This window comes from Neopsephotus bourkii, unplaced genomic scaffold (assembly GCF_033783945.1).
Source record: "Neopsephotus bourkii isolate Nb327-2 ecotype Australia unplaced genomic scaffold, CSIRO-AGI_Nbou_v1 NB_272, whole genome shotgun sequence".
NCBI lineage: Eukaryota > Metazoa > Chordata > Aves > Psittaciformes > Psittacidae > Neopsephotus > Neopsephotus bourkii.
In genome coordinates, this window is record NW_026900781.1 from 731,463 (window position 1) to 754,944 (window position 23,482).

The window sequence follows — 23,482 nt, forward strand, 5'->3', positions numbered from 1 at the left end:
GTATGGTAGCAACATGGTATAAATAAGTTTGTATTGCCATTGGCTTTTTGGAGCTAGAGATTTCATAACCCCCCCCTGCACCTGTATAAGTATAGGCTTATAGAAATGACCTTTCTTTTGGATACAGATGAAATTATCTTAAATGTCTGAACTTCTTGCTTCAATATTCACATTCTTAATGTTGTCAGCCTGCTATTTGCTCAGAACTGGGAGCATTTCAGGTTACAGCTGAGGTACATTGTGCTATTGTTGGAATAATCTTGCCTTGTGTTATTAGTTTGGCCTTGTCTATACCTTTCTTATCTGTTTCCTTAATGCTTTCATCTTATTTTTGATGTGGAGTCATAAAGTTTTTTTCCCACTGCTAATGGTAGCTACAATGGTATTTACAAAGCTGGGATCAGCTGAACTGATGACATCTATCTCATAACTTCTGTAAGTTTAGCTTGTAACTTAGGACACACTCGAACAGAGCAGGCTGACACTACCTGCTTTGCCAGAACTAAAAATCCAAACTAGGCACTTCTTTCAAACACTTATTTCCAGGTGAACCTCTCTTTTACTTGTCAAACATGTTCAAGGCTTTTTTGTATTGCTTGGAGGTCAGCAGCTTCATACTATTTGGGATCACAGTGTTTCTACCACCAGCTTTTTCTTTAATATTTTAGACAGTAGGACTGACATTTCCATTGCTAATAAGCGAAGTAGAATTGCACAGAAAAGGGACCAGTGCAGACAGTGCTTCACAGTTGGCATAGCACGGTCTTCTTATATCATGATCTTCTTACATATCTGCCTTGCCAGTTAATCATAGAAACATAGAACAGTTTGGGTTGGAAGGGACTTCAAAGCTCATCCAGTTCCAACCCCCTGCCACAGGCAGGGACACCTTCCACTAGACCAGCTTGCTCAAAGCCCTGTCCAACCTGGCCTTGAACACTGCTAGGGATGGGGCAGCCACAGCTTCTCTGGGAAGAACTGTAAGTTCAAGATGGTTGGGTCCTGAATTTTTAGCAATCCCCATGGGTTTTTTTCCTGATACTTGAAGTCATCGTATCTCTGTAAGGAGAGAGATTGGGGTTTCATTGCAAGAGGTGATAGACTTGCATGGAGACTGTGTTGCTGTCTGCGCTTCTTCGAGCAGAGATAAGTAAGTTTGTATACTGGCTTTGGAGAATTACAGTTCAAAGCCAAAGTCTGAAAGAAGAGGTTGCAAGAACACTTAGAGGTTGTTATTAGTCCATGATAAATATCAAAGATAACAGCAAAAAGACATGTGGTTTTGAAAAACTTTCTCATAGATTTTCCTAGCATTTTTGTACCACTTTATCAGCAAAAGGATATACAGTTTAGCTTACTGAACACAACCTGATAGTTACAGTATCTAAGACGAAATGCGGCAAAAACTCAGCAAAAAATCTTCAGAATTCAATAATTCTCCTTTGGGGGAAGAAAAAAAAATGGAGGGGGGGATAGAAAGAATAATAATTTTAACTAGCATGTTTCTGAACAGTTTGTTAGATATATCTCTATGTTTGCAATAGGAATTTCAGCTAATGCTAGGAAAAGGTTACCTTTCATAACACTTTCCTATGCAAGTATAAATACTAGGATCTTGATTCCTTAAAGAATGCAAGTTTTTAACTTCCATTGATTAGAATGATATATGTAGTATCTCAGAATTAGGTCTTGGTGCTTAACAAATAAAACCCACAGATGGCATGACATTAGCATTTTATTTAATCACCTGTATTTGGAACTTGTTTGGAATTTAGCATCCTTATGCCCTAGAGTATGATATTTCAGTATAATAGAAACTGCTAAAAATTATATTAGTGTTTTGCCATGAGTTTAGTATCATTATGCTCTGAATCAACAAAAAGCATTTTTAACAACAGTGCTAACACTACATGCTGTAAGGAAATAATGCAGCACACTGTGTTGACAGTCTATGGAGAAATGGAAAAAGTATAGTATAAAATTAGAAATTTATCAGTCTGTTATCACCTAGTTTTCTTATAATCCTGAACAATTAATAAGCATGGAATACTTGGTCAGTGTCTCAAGTCTGAAAAGCTGTATTTCAGTCCTGTTCAAAAATATACCACATTTTATTTTGCCATGCTTGGAAAATGCACATTGTGTGATTTAGCATTCTTGTCTCTTGCTTATTCTCGTGTATATCCATATATTAAATGATCTGTAGTTATTTGATAGCAAACATATCTTTGTTTTTTTCCCTTTGCTACAGTATAAGTATTTGTCTAATGTTTCATCAGCTAAACTTCTCAACAGTAAACAAGGACCTGAAAAAGAAGTAGCAAATTTATGTTTTCAGAAAGTAAGACTAAGTATTTGTCTAAAAAAAATTCCAAACCTAAAACTTCAACATGAAGATGAAACTTATAATAAAATTTCTGTCCAAGCTAACTTTACAACCCATACAGGTATCAATTTTAGCACTTTAGTTTTTTTGCTTATTTTGTTTAAGGTGTTGATTACCATGGTACAAATTATTCTTCTATCTTCTGTATAAGAAGTATGTGTTTATGGCTGTTTATAGTAGTTTTCTGCTTCATTTATTATTCTGTGATTGTCAGTATCTTTAGGAGGTATCTAATCTCTGTAACTAAATGGAATCAAATTCAGTTCTCTAGTAGAATGATTTTTTGAGCTTTCCAATTGGTGTCTTTACTGAAGAATACATTGCTGTCTTTAGCCATTACATATAGTTGTTGTGGCTGGCTCTGAGCTGCACACAGACTGGCCAAAAAGTGCTTCTTGCTTAGCAGGTGTTGTGCATGGAAAGTACTTCAGCAGCATAGGGAGGTAATGGATTAGGTGAACATCAGGTAATTTGGCTAATAACAGGAGGTAGTGTTGGGAAGAGATGTACATGGGCTGCATGAAAAAGGATATTGAGCTAATACTGTATTGAAGGCATGAATAAAAGAACATATAACAAATCTGTAGGTATAAGTGGTCATACAGACTGCTAGATATTGATTCACAGTTCAGTTAAGATTGCTAAATCTCTTCTACTCCCCAATCCTCAGAGACATAATGGACACGCATCTTGGGGGGGAAATGTCACAGAACAAGCCCCTGTGCTTCCTTCCTCCTGTGTGATAGGAGAAATGGATGTGACCTTTGGGTTTCAGCTCAATGGCATACATTAGATATTTGGTAGTTTACACGCTCCCTGCGCTCCTTTAGAAGAAAAATCCTTTTGTCTATTTGGCGGATTCTTTTTTTCCTCTGTGCCTTGTGCACCACCTAGTGGACTCTTTAACAATCCCTTCAAAGATTCAGCTTCTCACAGGTCGGTCCATAGGTCCATGGAACACAGTATTCTCTTGCTTCTGAACAGATAACTCACACTCCAGTTACTTTGCCTAGTAACAAAACATGTCTTATTTCATACCTTTCTGTTTAACTTCCAGTTGGTTTTGGCAATTCATAAAGAGTTCTTACTTTATATGAACATCATTAAGAGTTCTTACTTTAACGTATGGTATCAATAATCATTGGTGGCAATCTAGTTTAGATTTAGCTTTCACCAATTTAAAAATTCATGTACCCATCCCTCTAGAATTAAGGTAGGTTTTCATCCCACTTCCTCCATGATCCTGTAGATAAAACCACACCCTGTGGCCTTCTACATTCTCCCTCACAATAACATGTGCTTACTGTTAATATCTGAGATGTGAGCCTGTACGTGTGGGGAGCAGTATATATCCTCTCTAAATTGCTGGAACTCCCAGTACAGTTCTGCCAGCTCCTGGGGTTGGTCATCAGTTGGTCATACAGTGCTTGTTGTGGGGGCTGAAGTGCCTGAAATCCCTGTTGCTGGAGTTTGAGTAGCTACAGTGACTGTCATTAGAGTTTGAGTCCCCCTTCTTCTTCTTTGAGCCACAGTACTCATCACTGGGGGCTGGAGGAGCCACAGGTAGCTGATTAACCCTAAGCAAGGTCTGAACCATGTTTAACAGCATGCTCACTCCTAGCAAAAGAACCAGGATGGTTTCATGGGTATTCAAAGGATATTCAAATATTTAAAATTCACAGATGCTACTGCAATTATCCTGGAGGAGAAGGATATTGGAAGGAAGGAAGGGGGAAAAGAAGGACAGAACAAAGCCAAAAGGAAGCTATAGGAAAATGTTTCTGTTACCGGTTGGCACTCCAAGGAGAAAAGGCCAAAGTTGTAATTGTTAATAGCTCCCAACAGATGGCTCCCGAAAGACAAAAGTGACTACAATACCAAGTGTACATACCAGATAGTCTCATGACAAACGAATGATTCTCAGTACTATCATAGGCCAGCACTATAAAGTACAACAAAATTATAAACTTAGCCCAAGCCCCATGGATAAACACCACCACAGGGAGCATGTAAGACAAGAACAATATTACCAGGGAGCACACATGCATGAACCCTGAGAATGAATGAGGCAACATTGTGACCAATGACTATTACAATACAATGAATGCTTACAACAAATTTGTTTTAACACGCTTTGGTCAGATCCATTGTTATCTCACCCATCTGGGTCACAAACTGGGTGCCAAAAAAGGACTGTTGTGGTTTAAACCCCCATGTGGGATGGGAACAAGAATCAGAAGGATCTATATCCTGCAGGTTGAGATAAGAGCAGTTTAATAATTAAGTAAAATATAATGATAATAGAAATAATACTAGCTGTAACAATACTGATTATAATAGGCAGCAACAACCTCAGAAAACACAAACGATGCACAATGCAATTACCACCTGCTCACCAATACTCAGTCTGACCCGAGCAGGGATCGGTCCCTTCTGTGTAAATCACCCCCATTTCTACACTGGGCGTGGTCTGCCGTGATATGGAATACCCTTTTGGCTAGCTCTGGTCAGGTGTCCTGTCTCTCCTCTATCCCAGCTTCTTGTGCCCCTCATTACTGGCAGGGATGTTACTGGGGGATTGAAGAATCCTGGATCTGAAGAATCCCCCTCGTTACTGGGGGATTGAAGAATCCTGGATCTGGGTAAGCGCTACTTAGCAACAACTAAAACATCGGTGTGTTATCAGCACTGTTCTCCAGCTAAAGCCAAATCACGGCACTGTACCACCTAGTAGGAAGAAATGTAACCCTCTCCCAGATGAAACCAGGACAATTGTGGATACAACTGTATTTAGCTAGTGTCTTTTCACTTCTGGAAATCTAAATTATTCCATGAGTTCATACATGCATTATTTTTCCTTAAGCAAAAAATCACTTACATTTAGTAACTTGTACACATATCGATGGAACTTTTTGCAATTGTGAAGAATATATAAAGCACTCCAAAGTGAGCAAAATTTTACTGGAAGTATTAAGCTTTTTCCAAAATAAAAATTAACCTGAGAACTGGCTGAAAGTATTTTTATCATCCTCAGACCTAATTTCAAAAACTAAGTGGATTTTCATAATAAAAACCCCCAAACCCAACAATATAGACTTTATCCTTGAAAGTAATTTTAAAATGAGGATATTCTGTTAACATGACAGTGTCTTTTTTTCCAGACTCATTAAAATAGCTGAATTATACACTTCTTCAGAGCAGCACATGCAAGCTCAGAATTCTAACATACTCTCAGCATCTGAATTGCTGAGCAATAGAAAATTGTGCAATAAAACAAACTGACCTGCTGAGGAACAAAAAACTTCATAGCTATGCAAAAACATAATGAACAATCTAATGCTTGGAATATCAATGCGTAAGCAGAAATTATTTGTTGCCTCTATGGAAATTGTATGTGAAGAACAAACAATAAAACTGATGGACAGGCAAGCACTAGAAAGAAGATCTGGTAAGATCTGATTATTGTGTATTATATATCTCAAATGTTAAAACGGACCTTTAATGAAGATTCCCTTTTCTTGGATTGCTTTTCAGAAATTAATATCGTTCTATTACTCACTCACTACCTTTTTGGCTTGCAAAAATAAGACCTGCTGAACTCTGTTCTCTGTAATGCCAGGCTTAGGGCTCTCTAATGTTTTCATGCATTTGGTAAGCAGTCAGAAGACTGTGGTGATAGTATGCCAGTCCTATACGGAAAGATCCACCATCTCGTTGGGATCTTACTCAGCATCTGTCTTTCACTGTTCTGCTGTCAGTTGCCCATGGTGAAAGCATCCTCTGCTCAGGTAGGCTGGATAAGAAGAAGGGACAGGAGGGCAGAAAATTCCTTAGGGTGAGAAGGCTGGAATACAATGAGCCATAACAATCAGAGGAGAAAATATCCTTGTTTACTGTAGCTCTGTTTCTGGATTTAAACCTGTGTAAATTCAGGATTTTAAGGTCAAGTGTCATTCCTGTAGTTCTGAAAAAAAATCAGATCTAAACAGATGGGATTTTTCCATGGAATGTGGGTACATCTATCTTAATTTGAAGTGATATTGCAGGGTTTTACTAATAGAGTCTTCTGTCAAGAAAACTGTAGATCAAGTGTTTTACAAAGCAAACAAGCATGAATTCTTGCTTAGTTTTATATTTCTGCTAGAAATAGGTTCTTCTTTTCTATCCATCTGGTGATGGTCAACAGGGCAACCGTCTCACAAGACTGAGCAGCTCATTTGATAAAGTGAATACCATTCTTTCCAGGTGTCAGCATATCTGTCCTTGCAATTAAAAAACCTAACCCCTTAACTATGTACCTGTATACACATTTGCTTTTTCACTGATGCATTCAGCAGTAGTTGCAAATTAGCCAGTTCTGGTGGTGCAGTTCTGTCTTTTCAGAAAGACTCCTGTGTTTTTTTGTTACAGATAAGCTTTTAAACCTCTTAAGGCTTTTTAGCTTTTGAACTTTATGCTGATTCAAACCAATAACAGACACTTTGTGACAAATTTCTAAGTGCTTATTGAAACATCTCACTTTATTCCATCAAAAAGTCAGCTTCAGGCATGTACAGATGGCCCTTCTATTAAATGCATAGTCCTCAGGCTGGTTCTTGTGTGCTTTCTCTAACTTTGCTGTGACCAGCTTTCTCTGCTACTCTTTTATCTGAAGTTTCCACTATTTTGCTTATTTTTGTTTTGTTGTTGCCCTCCCATCCCTTATTTCCTCCATTAAAATTAATCTCAACTTTCTATAAGCATATTATATTTGCTAATCCAGGAGTAAAGCCCAATAGAAATATCGCATTAGCTTTTGGCATCTGCCTCAGTCTCACAGGGAGCAAAAATGCGATGACTGAATGAATGAATGGCCCACTGAAGTCAATAAAAATCACAGCTTTACGTTGTAATAGGTTTGAATGAGGCTTTAGCAAAACTCCAGAGAATGCATCTGACGTTCTCTCTCATTGATGGCTATTCACAGAATCTACTTTAAGCCAGGTGACTGACTACTTGCCTTTGAGCTTATGGGGTTAAAATACACCCAAAACCTACGTCAGTTAATCCATCCAAGCATTAAGCCATACAGATTTTCTGCATCAGTGCAGTATTTATTAATGCAAAATACTACTATCTGACATCACCAACATCACTTTCTATCTTACCTCTTAAAGGCAGTTACCCTCTGGTCATACTCCTTTCTAGACACTTATAAACCAGGAGCTCCAGGCTTATCTTCAGTGCAAAGGCTTGCAGTCAGTATCTCCTGCAGGAGTAATGATTTGTTCAACTTTTAATGGCAAGGCTGTTGTTCAGTCAGCTACAGGCTTTGACAGGTACCTACTGAGATCTGTGATGCTCATGTAGCATTCAGAAGGGTGTAGCATTCACAGTCATAAGTCCTCTGCAGATCTGAGACTAATTTATGTCCGAAGTTCAAGTTCCTTTGCTATTTCTTCAATACTCCCTTTGTAGGGAGGAGCAAGACAACTAGCAATCACTTCATGCTGGTGACAGTGCCTTGGAGTAAAGCCAGAATTTTAAAGTATAGAAACCATACATTTTAAATAATATATATTTATACATACTAATACATATAATTATAGTTAAATATACACTATATTTAAATGTAAACATTAAATATAAATTTTATATTTGTATTTTTCATATTTTATACTGCATTTGGTTTAGTGACTTCAACAAGTGGAAGCTATTCTTACTGGATAGATATCAATGTATGACTGAGTAATTTATAAGAAATGTTCCTTTAAAAAGTTTGCTTTGAAGTAGAATTTCAACTTATTAGTAATAAACTACACTAAACTGATCAAAATACTACTGAAAGGAAACTTTCAAAAGATCATTTAATTTAGCTGTGGAAATGAACAAAATTGGTTGCCTGATTTTCTTTAATTTATAGAACTTAAATTTCTACCAAGACTTAACAGACATGCACTTGCCACAAGACTCAATTTGCGCAGTTTAACTGGAGTTATTATCAGTTAAGAAATACAATGAATCAGCTTTTTCATAACAATATAGCAACAACAGATGTTGGTAACACTGCAAAGGCAGCAAAGTTTCATGCCAGTAGTGTTGGTCTACATAGCCAGAAACACTCAGCAGTTACAAAACCAAAGCCAGCACCACCAACAAAACCAAAATTAGCCTGTCTCTGGCCGATCGGGATGAAGACCTGTTAGTAGGAAACATGCATATATTCAGTGTGGTTCCCTCCAGACAGTTTATCAAACAGCTATCACCTGGATTCCTCTTTTCCCTTGCTGCTGGCACCCATATATGCAAGCCTAGGAGGACCACAGCTATACTTCAGCTGCTGGTACACTTCTCCCTCACCCTTACACATACCAGCACACAGTGTGAATCACTTGAGTAACTGGGTTTAGATGTGCAACCAGCTCAGTAACTTGCCCCTGGATTCAAACATCTCCAGTTGCCTCCTGCTTACAGACATGCACCTTCAGACCTTGTGGTCTTCCCAGTAGCTGGCCAGGGCTGCCTGATCCCTCTAGCATGCTCTTCGAGCTATCTCAGAGATGTACACATACCCAGCCCAGTTTTATGGCTGCTTTGGTAACTGAGGCTAAAGCCTCTTAACCTACTCAGCAAGTAGGTAGGTTCAGCTTGGTATTTGGTAGCAGTTACATGGTAGTATACATCCCCTCACTTGATCCACTTTCTGGTACAGCGCCTCACTCTCAGTTGCTGGCACCAGAGGTATCACTGGCTATGGTGACCCATGGTCTGACTTCAGCTGATGGCAATTAGACCTCCATATGCATGTATGTATACAAGAGTATCCAGTCTTATCCATTCCAATAAAAGCATATAATTAGATGACCCCAGGTACACAAGCTGTTTAGATGGCTGACTCAGATAAAATATTCCATGCTAGCCAATTTCTGTTCCACATACAAAATTATTCTTGCTATTACAGTGGTCACGGAACTCAAGTAAAAATGGGATTAAAGCCTGCATTTTATTTTCTATAGTATCATGTAGTACCAGGGATTGTTATAGAAAAAAAAAGAAGTCTTGTTGCCACAGTAATGATACAACAGATTATAACAGCTTTTTGTTTTCATTCCAATGAGGGGCTAAAACTGATGCTCCAGTTGAGTACCTTATCTCCACTGAAAAGGAAAGGCACACTTGCACTAGCTGGAAGCAAGATTCATTCCAGCAACCCAGATGGCTATTCTTTCCTACTATCCCTGCCACTCCTTATATTCCTGTATTCATTCCTGAAAACCCCTGCAGCCCTCAAGTGACCCATGGATGGTTGTGTAATCTCTGGAGTTCTCAGTTTTGGAAATAAAGTGATGTAGACCTTGGATAAACTTCATGTTGGAATGTGAACCAAAGCAGTAAATTTCAATGAACCTGGGTTAGTTTACATTATTAATAAAGCAGTGCAGTGAGTTAAATGGGAAGTTGAGGAAATGAAAAAATTCTAACTAGAAAACTAGGTTTTGAGTCCCCGTAAGGCTTTCATTTGGCAGAGATAGCTTTTTTTCTCCCCACCTTTCCCCTCTCTGCCTTTCTCCATGCAGTGCTGGCTGTGGTAGATACCTGGTAGAACTGGAAGAGATCAATGCATTTGGCATGGACATGAGAGTAGCAGAACTAACTGATGCTGATTCGAGTAGTCAGTCCTAGAAGCTTAGAACAGAAACGCAGCAATGGTTAGGTGGCACTCTGTCAGACCCATCACAGTAGGGCTATCTCTACATGCACAATCTACGGTGCGCAGTAACTACACATAGGCAAAGGTGAGCCCAAATAATCTTATTCCTGGAGTAAACAGAATACATCCTGGCAGATTTTTTTTTACTTTTTATTTTAAAGTCATGATGCATAAGTGGCATTTAGGGTTGAGCGGGCATTTCTAAAGGCTCTACAGGAAGATAATAAAACCTCAACTCTTTTGAAAATACAGATTTTAGTGTCTTATATTCTCTTGGGACAGAAGGGGTACTATCTCCCTTTAAAGGTTTTTGAAGGGAAGAAAAACCTGACTTTTCCTTTAGTAATCCCTGAACATTCTGTTTCATTAGTTTTTTTTTAGTTTCAGCAACCATACATGCTCAGAAATAAAGGGGGCTTTGTCTGGCAGCCATACAACAAACAGTATATGGTCTCCATGCAAGAAGAAAAGCTATTTCAGTACACAACTCTATTAAATTTCACTTAAAAAGCATTTCTAAAGAAGGTTGTCTAGTGTGCTAGCAGAGAGAACAGCATTTCCAATTAGAACCACTAGAGGAGAGACAGTGTAGGTGTAAACTGTTTAGTTATGTTCCCTTGTAGTTGCTAATCCAGTACCTCTGCATTACTAGAGCAGCACTGTGCTTGGGTTATTGTCACATTATTATGTTATTATAATGTTCTGAGTTTAATTAAGTAGCTCCAGTCTTCTGCTTCTTGAAAAATCTTGGTGTTATTTCTACTGGGAAGCTGAAGAATATTGTTATTTATGAATAAAAGGTCTACATTTGCTTTTGAATGTAACATCCTTAAAACAATGTTCAGGGTAGCAAATAACTTTCCCTGCAAGTAGAACATTTTCAACTCCACTGAGAAAGTAAGAAAAGTAAACTCAGGCTTTTGAGACTGAGGACAGATATATGTTAAGTAATTAGTTAAGAATAAATGGTTTCATCACTGACAGATCTCAATTAGTGGATCATCATCATGGATCATACTAGAGTTCGCAAATGGTCAGCTTTACCCATTATTACAACTAGCTAAATAAATGGTGAAGAAGAAATATATTCTACTCAGAACCAGAGGGGGGTGGTTCAGAGAGTATTTTGTGTAATTTATACATGCATTAAGAATCTGCTTAACATCTGAAGTATAAAATAACTGTTGGTAACAAAGTTTATCAGCAAATACCATTTACTTCAAAAAAATCCAGGAACTGATGTAGTAACACATTTATTGATCACTTTACCAACTAAAGATAAAATCTTATACAGTCAGTAACAGCAGTAACGTACTTTATGAGAAGCTATGCTTTAAAAAATGGTGTTTACAATATGGACTTCACTACAGATTTTTCAAGCCAAGCTTTTACAGTGCTAATTGAACAACTGCTGTACTTGAACTTTTTCCTTAAAACACCACCAATAATGTTGCAGACAAAGTAGCTTTTCCATTGTTAATATGGGTTTAGAATTTAACAAGACAACTCTAAAAGGTTTAAAACATCCATAACATTGTCATTACTTTAACATTCACACTGATAAAGTGATACATTTAATACTTTCTAGCATTAATAAACAGTGTAAAAATATATAGCATATATATATATATATAAATTTGTTTCCTTTTCCTGAAAAAAACTAATACAAACTAGTAGTATATGATCCCCCCTTCAAGTTTCTTTTACTTACTTTAAAGATTGAATAGTAGTAGTTTTAAATTAACAGAAACAAAGATATGGAAATAGAGAATCACTGTTGTGCTCCCCCATAACCTCTTGTCACGGTTACTAAGCATATTAACCCCTTGGTAACAATGGTTCTGTTTTTGTTAACACCAGTTAGAATTTTGGCACTGACTGCAGTGGGGATAAGATTTTGCCCAGCGTGCTTTGCACTGGATGGTGCCTGGCCCCTTCATCAAGTGGTTAAAAAATCTTTGCTCAGGATATGTCTATCTATTATAGTTAAGATTAAGCAATGCTATGCTCAAGTTCATTTGCAATAATGACAAAAAAACCCCCCACCAAACCCCAAAATAAGGTTTCAATGTTAAATTAGTGATGAAAAAAGTAAACTTGTAAGGTTAAATGATCATGTCAAATTTTTACCATGTTGAAACTTTCACAGTGAACACAGTAGGCTAGTACAGCTGAATGTTAATGTTTGCAATGCCTGCAATTATAAATATTGCAGGTAATTGTTAGCACACAGCAGCTTCCTGGTTGATGAAAGACAAATGAAAATAGTAACAAGAAATAGTAAAATCCACTGAAAGTTTTTATCATACTGCACAGTGATCCAAGGAAGACTATGTCAAGACCTATCTCTGCATCACAACTATTTAATGATTAAATGTTTATTAGTGCTCTGGGTAATCAAGGACATAACAGTTTTGCCTCTACACTTTATGATCAGGTCCAGACAGCATGCACATTCATATTTGTGCAAATAAAGAATCAAACCATCTAAACCAAATTAGAAATAGTTGTTGGAACAGCATGGACAGATAAAAAAGCTAGCAAACAAATAAAGCATAATGTGGATAAATAAATGGTTTATGACTTAAGAAATCCAACCTCAAGCATTCAAAAATTATACTTTTATATAAATATATATTTCTCCTTTAATATTTAAATCTGTGAAACATAAAACCTTGCTAAAACTTCAATATACTTATCAAACATCAATGATTTCTCTGCTTTACAGAATATAAGACAAATTACTTTGTATTATAAGCATTACACAAAACATTTTCTCTGCTGCAGTAGTTTGGCAAAGCTTCTGTATTCCAAATTCAGCACAAAGACAAACACAAATACACTTTTGTTGTGTTCTGTAACTTGTTTTGTCTATAACCTTGCCATTTCATACACTACAGTGCTAACAAAAGCAGTTTGCCAACAGGATTTCATACAGAACATCAGAGACTGTAGGTTAACTGACTTTATAGAAAGCCTTTGTAAAGAGCTAGTACATATTTAGCATGAATATTACAGACATACAGCATTTCAGTTGCATTAATATAACCTTATTTAACAGAGCCCAGGCTGCATTATTTCACATTATTTAATTATTTTGTTTAAAAAAAAAAAATGCATCGAGCAAATGCAAGCATACAGAAATTCATCTGATGTAAACTAGATCTTAAAATAATTCACCATTGTGGGGATACAAATTGCCATCTTTTTTCTTATTTTGTTGCTCATCAATATTATAGCTCCTGATCAAAATGTAAAGATGGATGAAGAATGAGTGTACTTTTAGGGATACATTTTTAATTAACTTGAAAGTAATTTTATTTGTATTCATGATCTGTTTTGAAAAATGAGCCAAGTAGTAGAAAAATCTTGAATAAAGAAAACTGGAGGTGGGTAAATTTTCACTAACTTCATCTTTAAGACCTTTAAAAATGCTTACAACAAAACTCACTTCATTCAGTGCTGTAAGCTTTACAGTAACAAAAAGAGATGCTGTATAACTATATTTGAAAATTGATCCGTTGGCTATTTATCTGCAATTATTTGAATATGGTAGGTGTTTAACATTTTTCCAAATCAGGTTAGTCACTTGGGCATTTCAATATCTATTTCCAAATCTAAGGTATTACAAGGAAAAAAGCCTCTTCTGTAGTCTTGCCACTCATAAATATGCCCCAAAGTAGTGCATGTGTGCATGCACATGTGCATGATTATGAAAGAGAATTTATTTACAAACAAAAATAATTTCAGACTACCAGTATTTCAAATGTCTGTCACGAATACCTAGCAAATAGGCTGGGTTTTTTTCCTTTTATTTATTATGAGGCTCACTGTTGCCAAAGATTACCTTGAGTTGATGATCAAACAGTTTGAATAAAACAAGCCAATTCAAATCTTTTCTGACAACAGAGTTGTATCCTAAACTTGTTTTAAAATCCACCTTTTCCATGTGGATTTTGAAAACATGAAAAAATATCAATATATTACAGTTATTTCTCCGTGCAAAACCAAGTTACTTGGACAATTAAGAAGTGAAGCTTCTATCTGCAGGATAGTTTCTTTAGCTTCCTGAAGCACCATTCTTAGCTGGGACATATTTCAAAGCATTGGTTTTGAGTTTAATGAGCAACCATTAATGCAACTAAAGGTCTCTCACTAGTTTTAGGATTCTGACTTAAAAAGAACATCCCAGTCCATCATTCCCACCTTATATTAGGCAAGCCAAATGGGCAATTAGGGTTGCACAGAATAAGTAACTGAATATCTAAATGCTATTTTATGGGCAAACACTCCAAATACAGCAGTCAAATACAGGAGGTATATATGTATCAAGTTGAGGCACTCTAGACTGAGAATTTCGTACAAGTTTGAGATCTGTCATTATTCTTCAGGTATTCAATTTTATAAAAGTCTATGTAAGACTCAAGTCCATAGGCATTGTATAACAGTCGTGTTTCCTGTTCCCACCTCAATACACCATGACTTTATACCTACTGATGATGAACGACTGACTGCATGTATACATAGTGAGTGCCAACTTGCTTCACAAAGCTGGGGCAAAGAAAAGCATACAGCCCATGCAAGGTGTAATTGTAAATGGTCTCTTGTGAGCACTCAGAAGAAATCTTGCCTTCACTCTCGCTCCTACTTTCTCACTATGGAGAAACACTTCTTGCCACATCAAGTCTATGTCAGAATCACCAAAGAGGGACTTCCCCTAGAAATAGGGACAGGGTAAACTCGTAAAAACATAGAAGCCTCGTTAGATCTTTACCTTCATGCTATGGAGGGCGAATGTCAGTGTTACCAACTGGCCAAGCTGAACAGCATTGGCTGCAGGACTAGAATTTGGCCCTAGTAAGATTTGAGGTTTGGATCAACATCTACGTGGTTTCATTACTTAGCTGGATCCAAAGAGTATGTGCACACACAAACCAACCTGTACAAGTCTTGTGTATTACACTACTTATTACCAACTAATAGACGAACCAAGACCATACTAGTCACACTACAAACAATGTACACAAAGGTGCAATTATTTTGGCACACACGCTAACAGTCAGTTAAGAAGACATGTACTAGTGCAACACATTACATTTGCTCTATCATGAAGGTAAAAGGCTTGTTTCTTGGCCAGTGCAAACAGAATTCTCATTCATGGATGACAGGCACATGCCCACAGAACACATGCATCACTGAAAGGCAGGGTTATGTTCTGAATAGCATACATGCAGGCACAAAGAATTAAAATATATTTTATAACTATGTCAAGCCTTAAGGAAAAAAACCCTATCAATTACAACCATTGTTTTGGTTTTAGAGAAAGATACATCAGGATTTTCCCTACAGATGGTTACAGATGCACAGATACCTATCACTTGCAAGCCAAACCCATAGCAGTCATTTGCCTTTTAGTTCTGGCTAGTTTCAGCTACCATAAAAAATATTACCTGAGCCAACAGAGAGAAAATATGGGTGACTGAAATGGCAGTTCATGAACAAAGCTTTCTATAATGCCAAAAGGTTGTCAGAAATTTCTAATTTAGGTAAAGTCAGTAAAATATATGGAAAATATCACACGCCAATCCAAAATACTTTGAGAGACAATCTCTATGCTGATGAAAAACACAAGTTGTGACACATAAGTACTTCTGAAATCTCTCTTTCCTTCCCTAAGGTGAAAAGGAGACAAGAAATACCGTAGGACTAAAAAAAACCCCAAAGTGGCTAGATCTTGGCCACTGTCAAATGTTCAAATATTTGATTACAATTAATGATAACTGTTCACATAGGACTGTTGAAACATTACGGTTTTTAATGCCTCTTCTCTTTTGATGGCTTTGATAGAGACAAAAAGCAGAACAATAGTTTTGTTTCTGGTATTTCCATATTGACAAGTATGTTGCAAAACTCTCAACAAGTAACTAAAGCACATGGAGTGACTAGAGAGAACGGGTAAGCAAGCACTACTAATAAAAACCATTTGAATTCTGCATCCTCAATGAGGTTTTTTCCTCAGTGAGGATTTTTACTTCTTGTCCTCAGTCTTCCAAAGGCTTTGATGGTCAGATTAATCCTCACGTGGAGATACAGGTACAATTATGTACTGCCATACTATTTAAGGGTTTGATTTTAAATGAACTGCATAATTTGAATTTGTTCTTTAAGGCAGTTATTCCTGAAAGCTACCTGAACTTTCTGATTATATTTCTTTTGGTAGCATGTTCAGCAGTAATGAAAGCATGAAAGCAAACATAATTAGGATGCATTCTACAGAAGATGTGTAGAAGAGTGCCACATAGTATAGGATGCTGGTAATCAGAAAGGAAAGTTAGATATAATGAGTTGAGATGCCAAAAAAAAAAAGAAAAAGAGTGTAAACCTTATTAAGGTGCCCATGTCTTTACTTCAGACATGACATTTAGATAGTCTGAAGTATGGTGCACAGGAAGAGCGTATGTTTTACAATACTTAAGCTTGAAAACAGGTTATCTCCTGATCTCTCTCTTCCCCTCATCACTGAGTTGTACTTGCTGTCCTGAGAGTTCAGTGAATGGCAGATGAACCAGAAAATGTACTTTGCCTCATTCCCAAGCAGGCCTAGAACTTACGGCTAACCTTCAAGCTAGTATTTAGGGGACTAATTTGCTGCAGATCTTAGTGCAATAGTAAGAGCTGAAGTAACTGACTGAACCCCTCATACACAGCTACATATGGTGCTTTTATTCACAGACTTTATCTTCCACAAAAAGTGTAGTAAAATGGAAAAAATCTTTCCAAAGTACTTTTCAGCCACAACTATTTGTCACTATCACGTTAGACTGACCTCTTTTCATGCATCTGTTCAATTGAATTTTAAAACTATCTAACCGTAGAAATAAAGAAGAAACAAGGAAGTGTGTTCCTCAAAATGGAATACTACTATCTGAAGCATCTGCTCAGGTCCTGATCCAAAGTTTCTACACATCTGAAAGTATTTAAAAAAATCTGCATCAGGTCCACACGTAGTGCTTTGGTGCATGGCAGGGATTTTATACTGTACAAATAATACCAAGTAAACTCTGGCAGAACCCTAGCTAGTTCTACCAGCCTCTCCTAAACAAATAGTAGCTCTATTTCTTGTCAGGGTTAGCTTGGATCTGTCCTCACTCTCAATCCTTTGCATGCCTTCTATGAGTGCACTGGTCTCCCTCACACTATGAACTAGCAATTTAAAACTTAATTATACTTTAAAACCTTCCCAATCAATCACGCCTATGTAGCAACAGTCTGGCATTACTGACACTCAGCATTTGCGTACTTGAGAAAGCTGTTGCTTGTGCAGCTCAGGTTAAGTATCACCTGATATGCCGCACAAAGCTAGCAACAAACAGCATGCTGAAAGGGCTCTGCAGTAGGCTGGACTTCACCCTTCATTCAGGCTGGGTCCAGATTTCTTCAGTTATCAGTGAGTTATGAGTCATGTCTTATAGTCAATGGGAAGAACAGGGACACTGGTTTTGCCTGTAATTTAGCTGAAGGATGTATCAAAGGTCAGGGGCTTAGCCTTTTTATTCATAAAAATTAGGACTAATCTGGAGCCTTCTTCAGGTGCACAGGCACCAGTGATGTGGAAGAAGGTTCTCTATATTTAGGCAGTTTACTACCACACTGGAATAATTTGCTGATATCACAGCATGCAATCTTCTGTCTCAGAGTGTGACAGGTAACCAGTGCAACACAGGAGCTGATAATCCTTATTCCATAGAAATTTATCAGGAACAATGGGTAACTCTAGGAAAGGCTTCACAAAGCTGGATGCTTCTCATCCTGAGCATCTTTACATACATGAAAACTGTCTTTCCAGGTAACCAGAGCCAACTATGGGAAAGCCATTTAAATCTTTACAGGAACATGAGCTGAGTTTTTGGCAAGCTTCCCTCCCTCCTCAAAACAAAACCCAAAATAAGTTATAAACAAACAAAAACAATCTCCAAGTTCACAAGGAAGTCCTTGCCTTTGCTATTGTTGTTTTGGTTTCAGGCTGATATATGGGCTCAAAGGGTCATTGAAGGCAAAGCAACAATAAAAGCTACCGTTCTATGTCAGAAAAACAAAACATGAACAGTTTAAGGACTGAAAAGCAATGCTCTGTTTCTGGACATTGACCAAATATAGACTCTTGACCTGCGTAGCACAGGACAGCACAGTGCTCACTAAATTTTATGTATTCTGAGTGGGATGCTGATATATGCTGGGGGAGAGGTATAAATTTATTAACCTTTATTCAGAGTTACACATGAAAATCAGCGCATGAGCTCTTTTTGAAAGAAAGCAAAGCAGAAGTGCTAGAAGCTGATTTTTAATACTGAAAATCTTTCATCATTTTAGAGAAGCAGAGTAATATATTAGGGTACGTGTTCAGATCTTGCAGAAAATCAGAATGGCCTTTTCTCTCCTTTTTACCCAATATAAAAAATGAGTTAGTTTTGTTCATATTAAGGTGTTCTGGCATTCTGGGCCTCAGGCAGATCACACTCGGCTGCTTGTACCTTAAACCTGTGGAATTGGTTCTCCTTCTATAGCAGTGGAAAGCCATTCCCATCAATATTATTACTCCCAAGTTAGGCAGCAAAAGTGAACAGAGAATCAAATCCCTTGGCTTCAAACAATCTAACATAAAATGTGTTCCGGTCATAACAGTATATTCTTGTGGGCAAACTGCACCTGATTATATGGATATTAATTGTAAATGTCCTTATTCCAATGGGCTGTAAACTTTCTTCAAATAAGTTATACCTTAAAGGGAATATGTGGCAATGTATGTGCATAATAGCATTCATTTAATAGCAATCTGATTGGCAGTATTTAGTCATAATAATTATTTTAAAGCATTATTAGTTTAATGCCCCCTTCATTTCAAATGTGAGGCAGTGCAAACTTGAAAACAGACTGCAAAAAGCTTTAATAGACTTTCTTAGTAATGTCTTGTTCCTCATCTTTCTAGGTTAGTACAGTAGCTCCATCCAAATCCATCCAGTCAGAACCATGCTACAGTACATACAGTAACAAGCACAAATTATAGACAGGAGGAAAATAAGGGCTGGCATTTTCCACTCTTTCTGTTGACATGAAATACTTCAGAACCTATATTGTCCTAGAAATAGGGGTGAGGTTTTTTTTCAGTTTTTCATGAGTGGTATATGACATTTACAGGCTAGAACCTTGTATGTTACCACCACTTACTCCCCAATAGCATATTGTTGAATGTTTTAAGGAAAGTGCCATACCCCATGTAAGACATTTTTAAAAAGCCCAAACCCAGTAGTCAAATCAAACTGCATAAATAATGGGATATTCTTCAGAAAAGCTGCTATGAAAGACCACCTTTTCATGAGGTTCTCTTTGACATCTTCAGGGCAACTAGACATTTAGGAATGTTTGAAAACTTTTGCTTAAATTGACAAAGTGTGGATATAACTGCTCTTCAATTTTGTGGGTGTTTTTTTCTTGGGTTTTTTTTTTTTTTTGTGTGTGTGTGTGTAAAGCTCAGCAAAATTATGTAAATTTTGTATCTATATGTTTATTTTTGCCAATATACACATGAGGAATGTAATGAAGTGGCATTGTGCTGCAAGTAGCTCAGCAGATGTTGAAATCAGTTCCAGTTCCTGAAAACAACTTCTTGACAACATAGTCTTAAGCATTCACAATAACCAAAACATATGGGATTCATCTACATCATTCTTACAAATATATTCTCTTTCCCCATCTCTTTCTCTCTCTGTGTTGTAAACCCTCAACCTTACTTGCTTCCTTGTACTTTATGATCATATGTGCCTGCATGCTTATAGCCAGATACATATCCTGAATCATCCACCAGATCTTCTCGGCCAGCTTTGCCTTTTCCTTTCCCACTGGGATCAAACCTCTCTTTGTGAGAGCCAGTGAATTTTGATGTATCTGTAAGGCGTGATACAGTTGGAGATGAAATGGCTTTCTGTTGGAAGAAAGAAAAGAAACAAAAAAATCCATCAGAAATTAGTCATTCTTAATACAGATATTTTTACATGCTACTGACAATTAAATCATGGCTAATGATGGAGACTATGTAAATAACTACTCACTTCCAGCAAAAAGTACACAAAAAGTGCTTGTTTCTTGCCGTTACATACAATGACAACCATATAGCCAAGAACAAAATAGGGCAAGTTATGTCAAAAAACTTCTGGAAAAGACTTTCAATATGAGATACTTCTGATTAATAATCAAGTTCTAAGCACCAAAGATATGAAGAAGTCAAGGGGAACAGCCATATTCAAAATCCATTACATCACAATTAAAGCATAAAAGCCACCTCCAACAATGTAGAAAAGGCAAACCAATACAGCTAGAATTCATTGCTTCGAAAGAAAAATTTATTCTAAACTCTAGGATTCATTACAATGATGGGAATGCTCTGGGTAACAAATTTTTCATCACAAACTTCATTCTCACTCTACCCGTTCTCAGCCCAAATAAATGCTCATTAGGGAGACTCAGGCTTTTAAAGTAACACACTCTCTGTCATTGTTTAAACCCAGCTGGCAACTAAAGTAACACCAAGCTGCTCACTCACAGACAGGATGGGGAGGAGAATCAAAAGAATGTGAAACTCACAGGATGAGATAAGTATGGTTTAATGAGTAAAGTACACTATAACAATATTATTACTACTAATAATAAAAATGCTAAGCGAAATAACAAGAGGAGAGAATCTAAAAGTAAAATGGGAAAGTAAAGAAACACAATAAATAGCAGTGATCCACAACTCAATTGCTCACTACCAAGCGACTGATACCCAACCCAACCCAAGCAGTGATTAGTCTCTTCTGGGTAACTCCCCCCAGTTTATATACTGGGCATGACATGCTGTGGTATGGAATACCCCCTTGGCTAGTTTGGATCAGGTGTCCTGTTTATGCTCCCTCCCAGCTTCTTCTGCCCCTCCTTACTGGCAAAGCATGAGAGACTGAAAAGGTCCTTGGATAAGGGTAAGCACTACTTACCAACAACTAAAACGTCAGGGTGTTATCAGCATTGTTCTCAGATTAAAACCAAATCCATGTAGTAGAAAGAAAAATAACTCTATCCCAGTTGAAACCAAGACAATCATGCATACAACGGCTTTCAGCTATTGTTTTTTCACTTTTGTAAATTTAAATTATTCACATGCTAAATTAACTCATCAATATTAACACCCTGATGGGAGATCTGCAAATATTGGTGCTAGCTATTCAGGATACAACACTGCTCTTCAAAATAACCAGTAACTCAGGAACAGTACTCCTGTGTAGAAAAGAAGCTGGGAATGCTTGCACTGCCAAAAATGGTAGTGGATGCTCAGTAGGTAAGGTGCCAATATTACTCCTTACCGGAAGGGTATACATTTTAGCCATGGTCTTTGTGGCTGCACTCTGTCAACTGTAATCATCCTTCCCCAGTTCCTCACTGAAACCGAATGGCTTTTTGCATTTGCTCCTTCAAGCATAAAACTTTAGTATCTAATAGCATTTCTTCCTAGAAAAGGTTGCCATAGAGACTTGCTTATGTAAGAAAATGTTCTGGGAGCCTTCAGAATCAGCACCAAAATTAGCCATCTTAGTAAGGTTTTTAATTTTTTATTTTTTTTTTTTTTTTTGCTGGCAACATCCAGGACCTTTGTAAAGAATGAAAATTTAAAACTGACTATGAAACGGGGAATGAAAAAATATTCTTAAAGGGACAGTTTTTCCTTTTCTGTGATTATACCAGGACTCCATACCAAAATTATTTTATTTATTAATTTATTTTATGATTAATGGGAATATGTGCACATGCATTAAGAAAACCTGCAGAAAGTCAGGAGGAAAGATCAAGCTTCAATGAAAAAACTGGATTTCATTCACATTTTTTCATTTAAGCATGCAGAGATACACAGGCACAAAAGAAAGCAATAAGCAATCCCACTTCAGTAAAGCCAAAAAGTAGTAAGTAACACCATTTTAATTAATCAGGGTGATGACTTTCAGAGGAGTGGTTTCCCGTAACAACACTGCAAGTCCTAACATAAAATATAGTGCCTAAAATTTTCACCAACTAGTAGTTTGGCTAGAGTTACACCAAAATACTTTAAGAGGTTGCCACTTTCGGGAACAAACTGAAATTAGTAAGTTAAATCTTCCTGTGCCAAATATAAATTCCAGTCACCTCGTTGCTGCAGCCAAGGCTGCCTCAGCTCTTACATCTTAAACCAGTTCTTCCTTTTGATTGTGAATAATAAGCCCAGAGTATCTCCTTAAGTAATTCATTATACACATTAAGAACTTTTTTTTTTTTTTAATTCATTTTAGAGACTACAAGGCTTTTATTCCAACTGCCTAAACAAGGTTTTATCGGTTTCTTCATGACCAGTAGGTCTGTATTAGAAGCCTTCTATATCATCATCTTTGCTGGTCTATGCTCTGCCGCATCCACTGCCCCAAGGCAAAGCCAGATGCAGTCAAGTTAAGCCTTTACATACATCACAATTTCAATTCCTCATTTTCCTCACTGTATTTTCTGAAGAGCCTCTATCCATCCATTGCAGCAACTCCACAAGAGCTGTCTCACCACAACTCCGTAATCCCAGTGAAGTCACAGCTCTGCAACTAATTTATCCTGCTTGTTCCCCCTGCTTTTGTGGGCAGGCATTTGAGATTGGCCCCAAGTCCTGCTGCCTCCTTTGTCAAGCTTGTCACATAGACACACCTGCTCTCCCCATGTGACATTCCTTCTTCAGGTTATGGTAACCTTTCATACCCAGTTTAACACTCTCCTCAGCAGATTTGCAAGCCTAATTGCAAAGACACTCCTACTCCCATGCATTAGATTTATTCCATCCCTGGCTCAGTAGTGCTCATTCCTCTGGTTACAGAAGACAAATCCCTTCTGCAACACAAGCCATACAGCCAGGCTCCAGGTTACCTTTGGAGCACTACTGTTGGTACCTATGAGGAAGACAAGGAACAGGTCAGTCTTAGAAGGCTGGACAAATCTTTGCAGTCCATCTGCAACAATCCCAGGTCCCGCACCTGCCAAACAACAAAACTCCTGAGGCATATGGTGGGGACAAAAGGTATATGCCTGGATCATCCACAAGAGGAATCTCCAGTAACTATCTGTGACTGGTACCCATTGCTCCTGACACCTGCTACAGCACTGTGGCCAGAATATGGTGACAGTGACAGGGAAGTGTAACAGCACTTGAGATATTCTGGATGACAAAAGCCATGATCTGTCAGTGATCAGGGATTGAGCCTGTGACTGTTCACTCAACTGTTGCTCAGATTTTGGCTAACACACAGCTCATGCTAAGGCCTAACGTATGCTGGGAGCGGTGCCATTATGTCAGAGCAAGGGCAACATGT

At 37.5% G+C, this 23,482-nt stretch overlaps 1 protein-coding gene across 1 annotated transcript in view; it reads right to left on the reverse strand.

Moving 5' to 3' along the window:
* Nucleotides 1-11,313: 11,313 nt before the first annotated feature.
* Nucleotides 11,314-23,482, reverse strand: part of TPPP (tubulin polymerization promoting protein) — a 57,690-nt gene continuing 45,521 nt past the window's right edge. Inside the window, exon 4 of the mRNA XM_061346309.1 lies at nt 11,314-20,055. Within this exon, the coding sequence (XP_061202293.1) occupies nt 19,861-20,055 (195 nt within the window). The 3' untranslated portion in view covers nt 11,314-19,860. The remainder of the gene's footprint in view (nt 20,056-23,482) is intronic.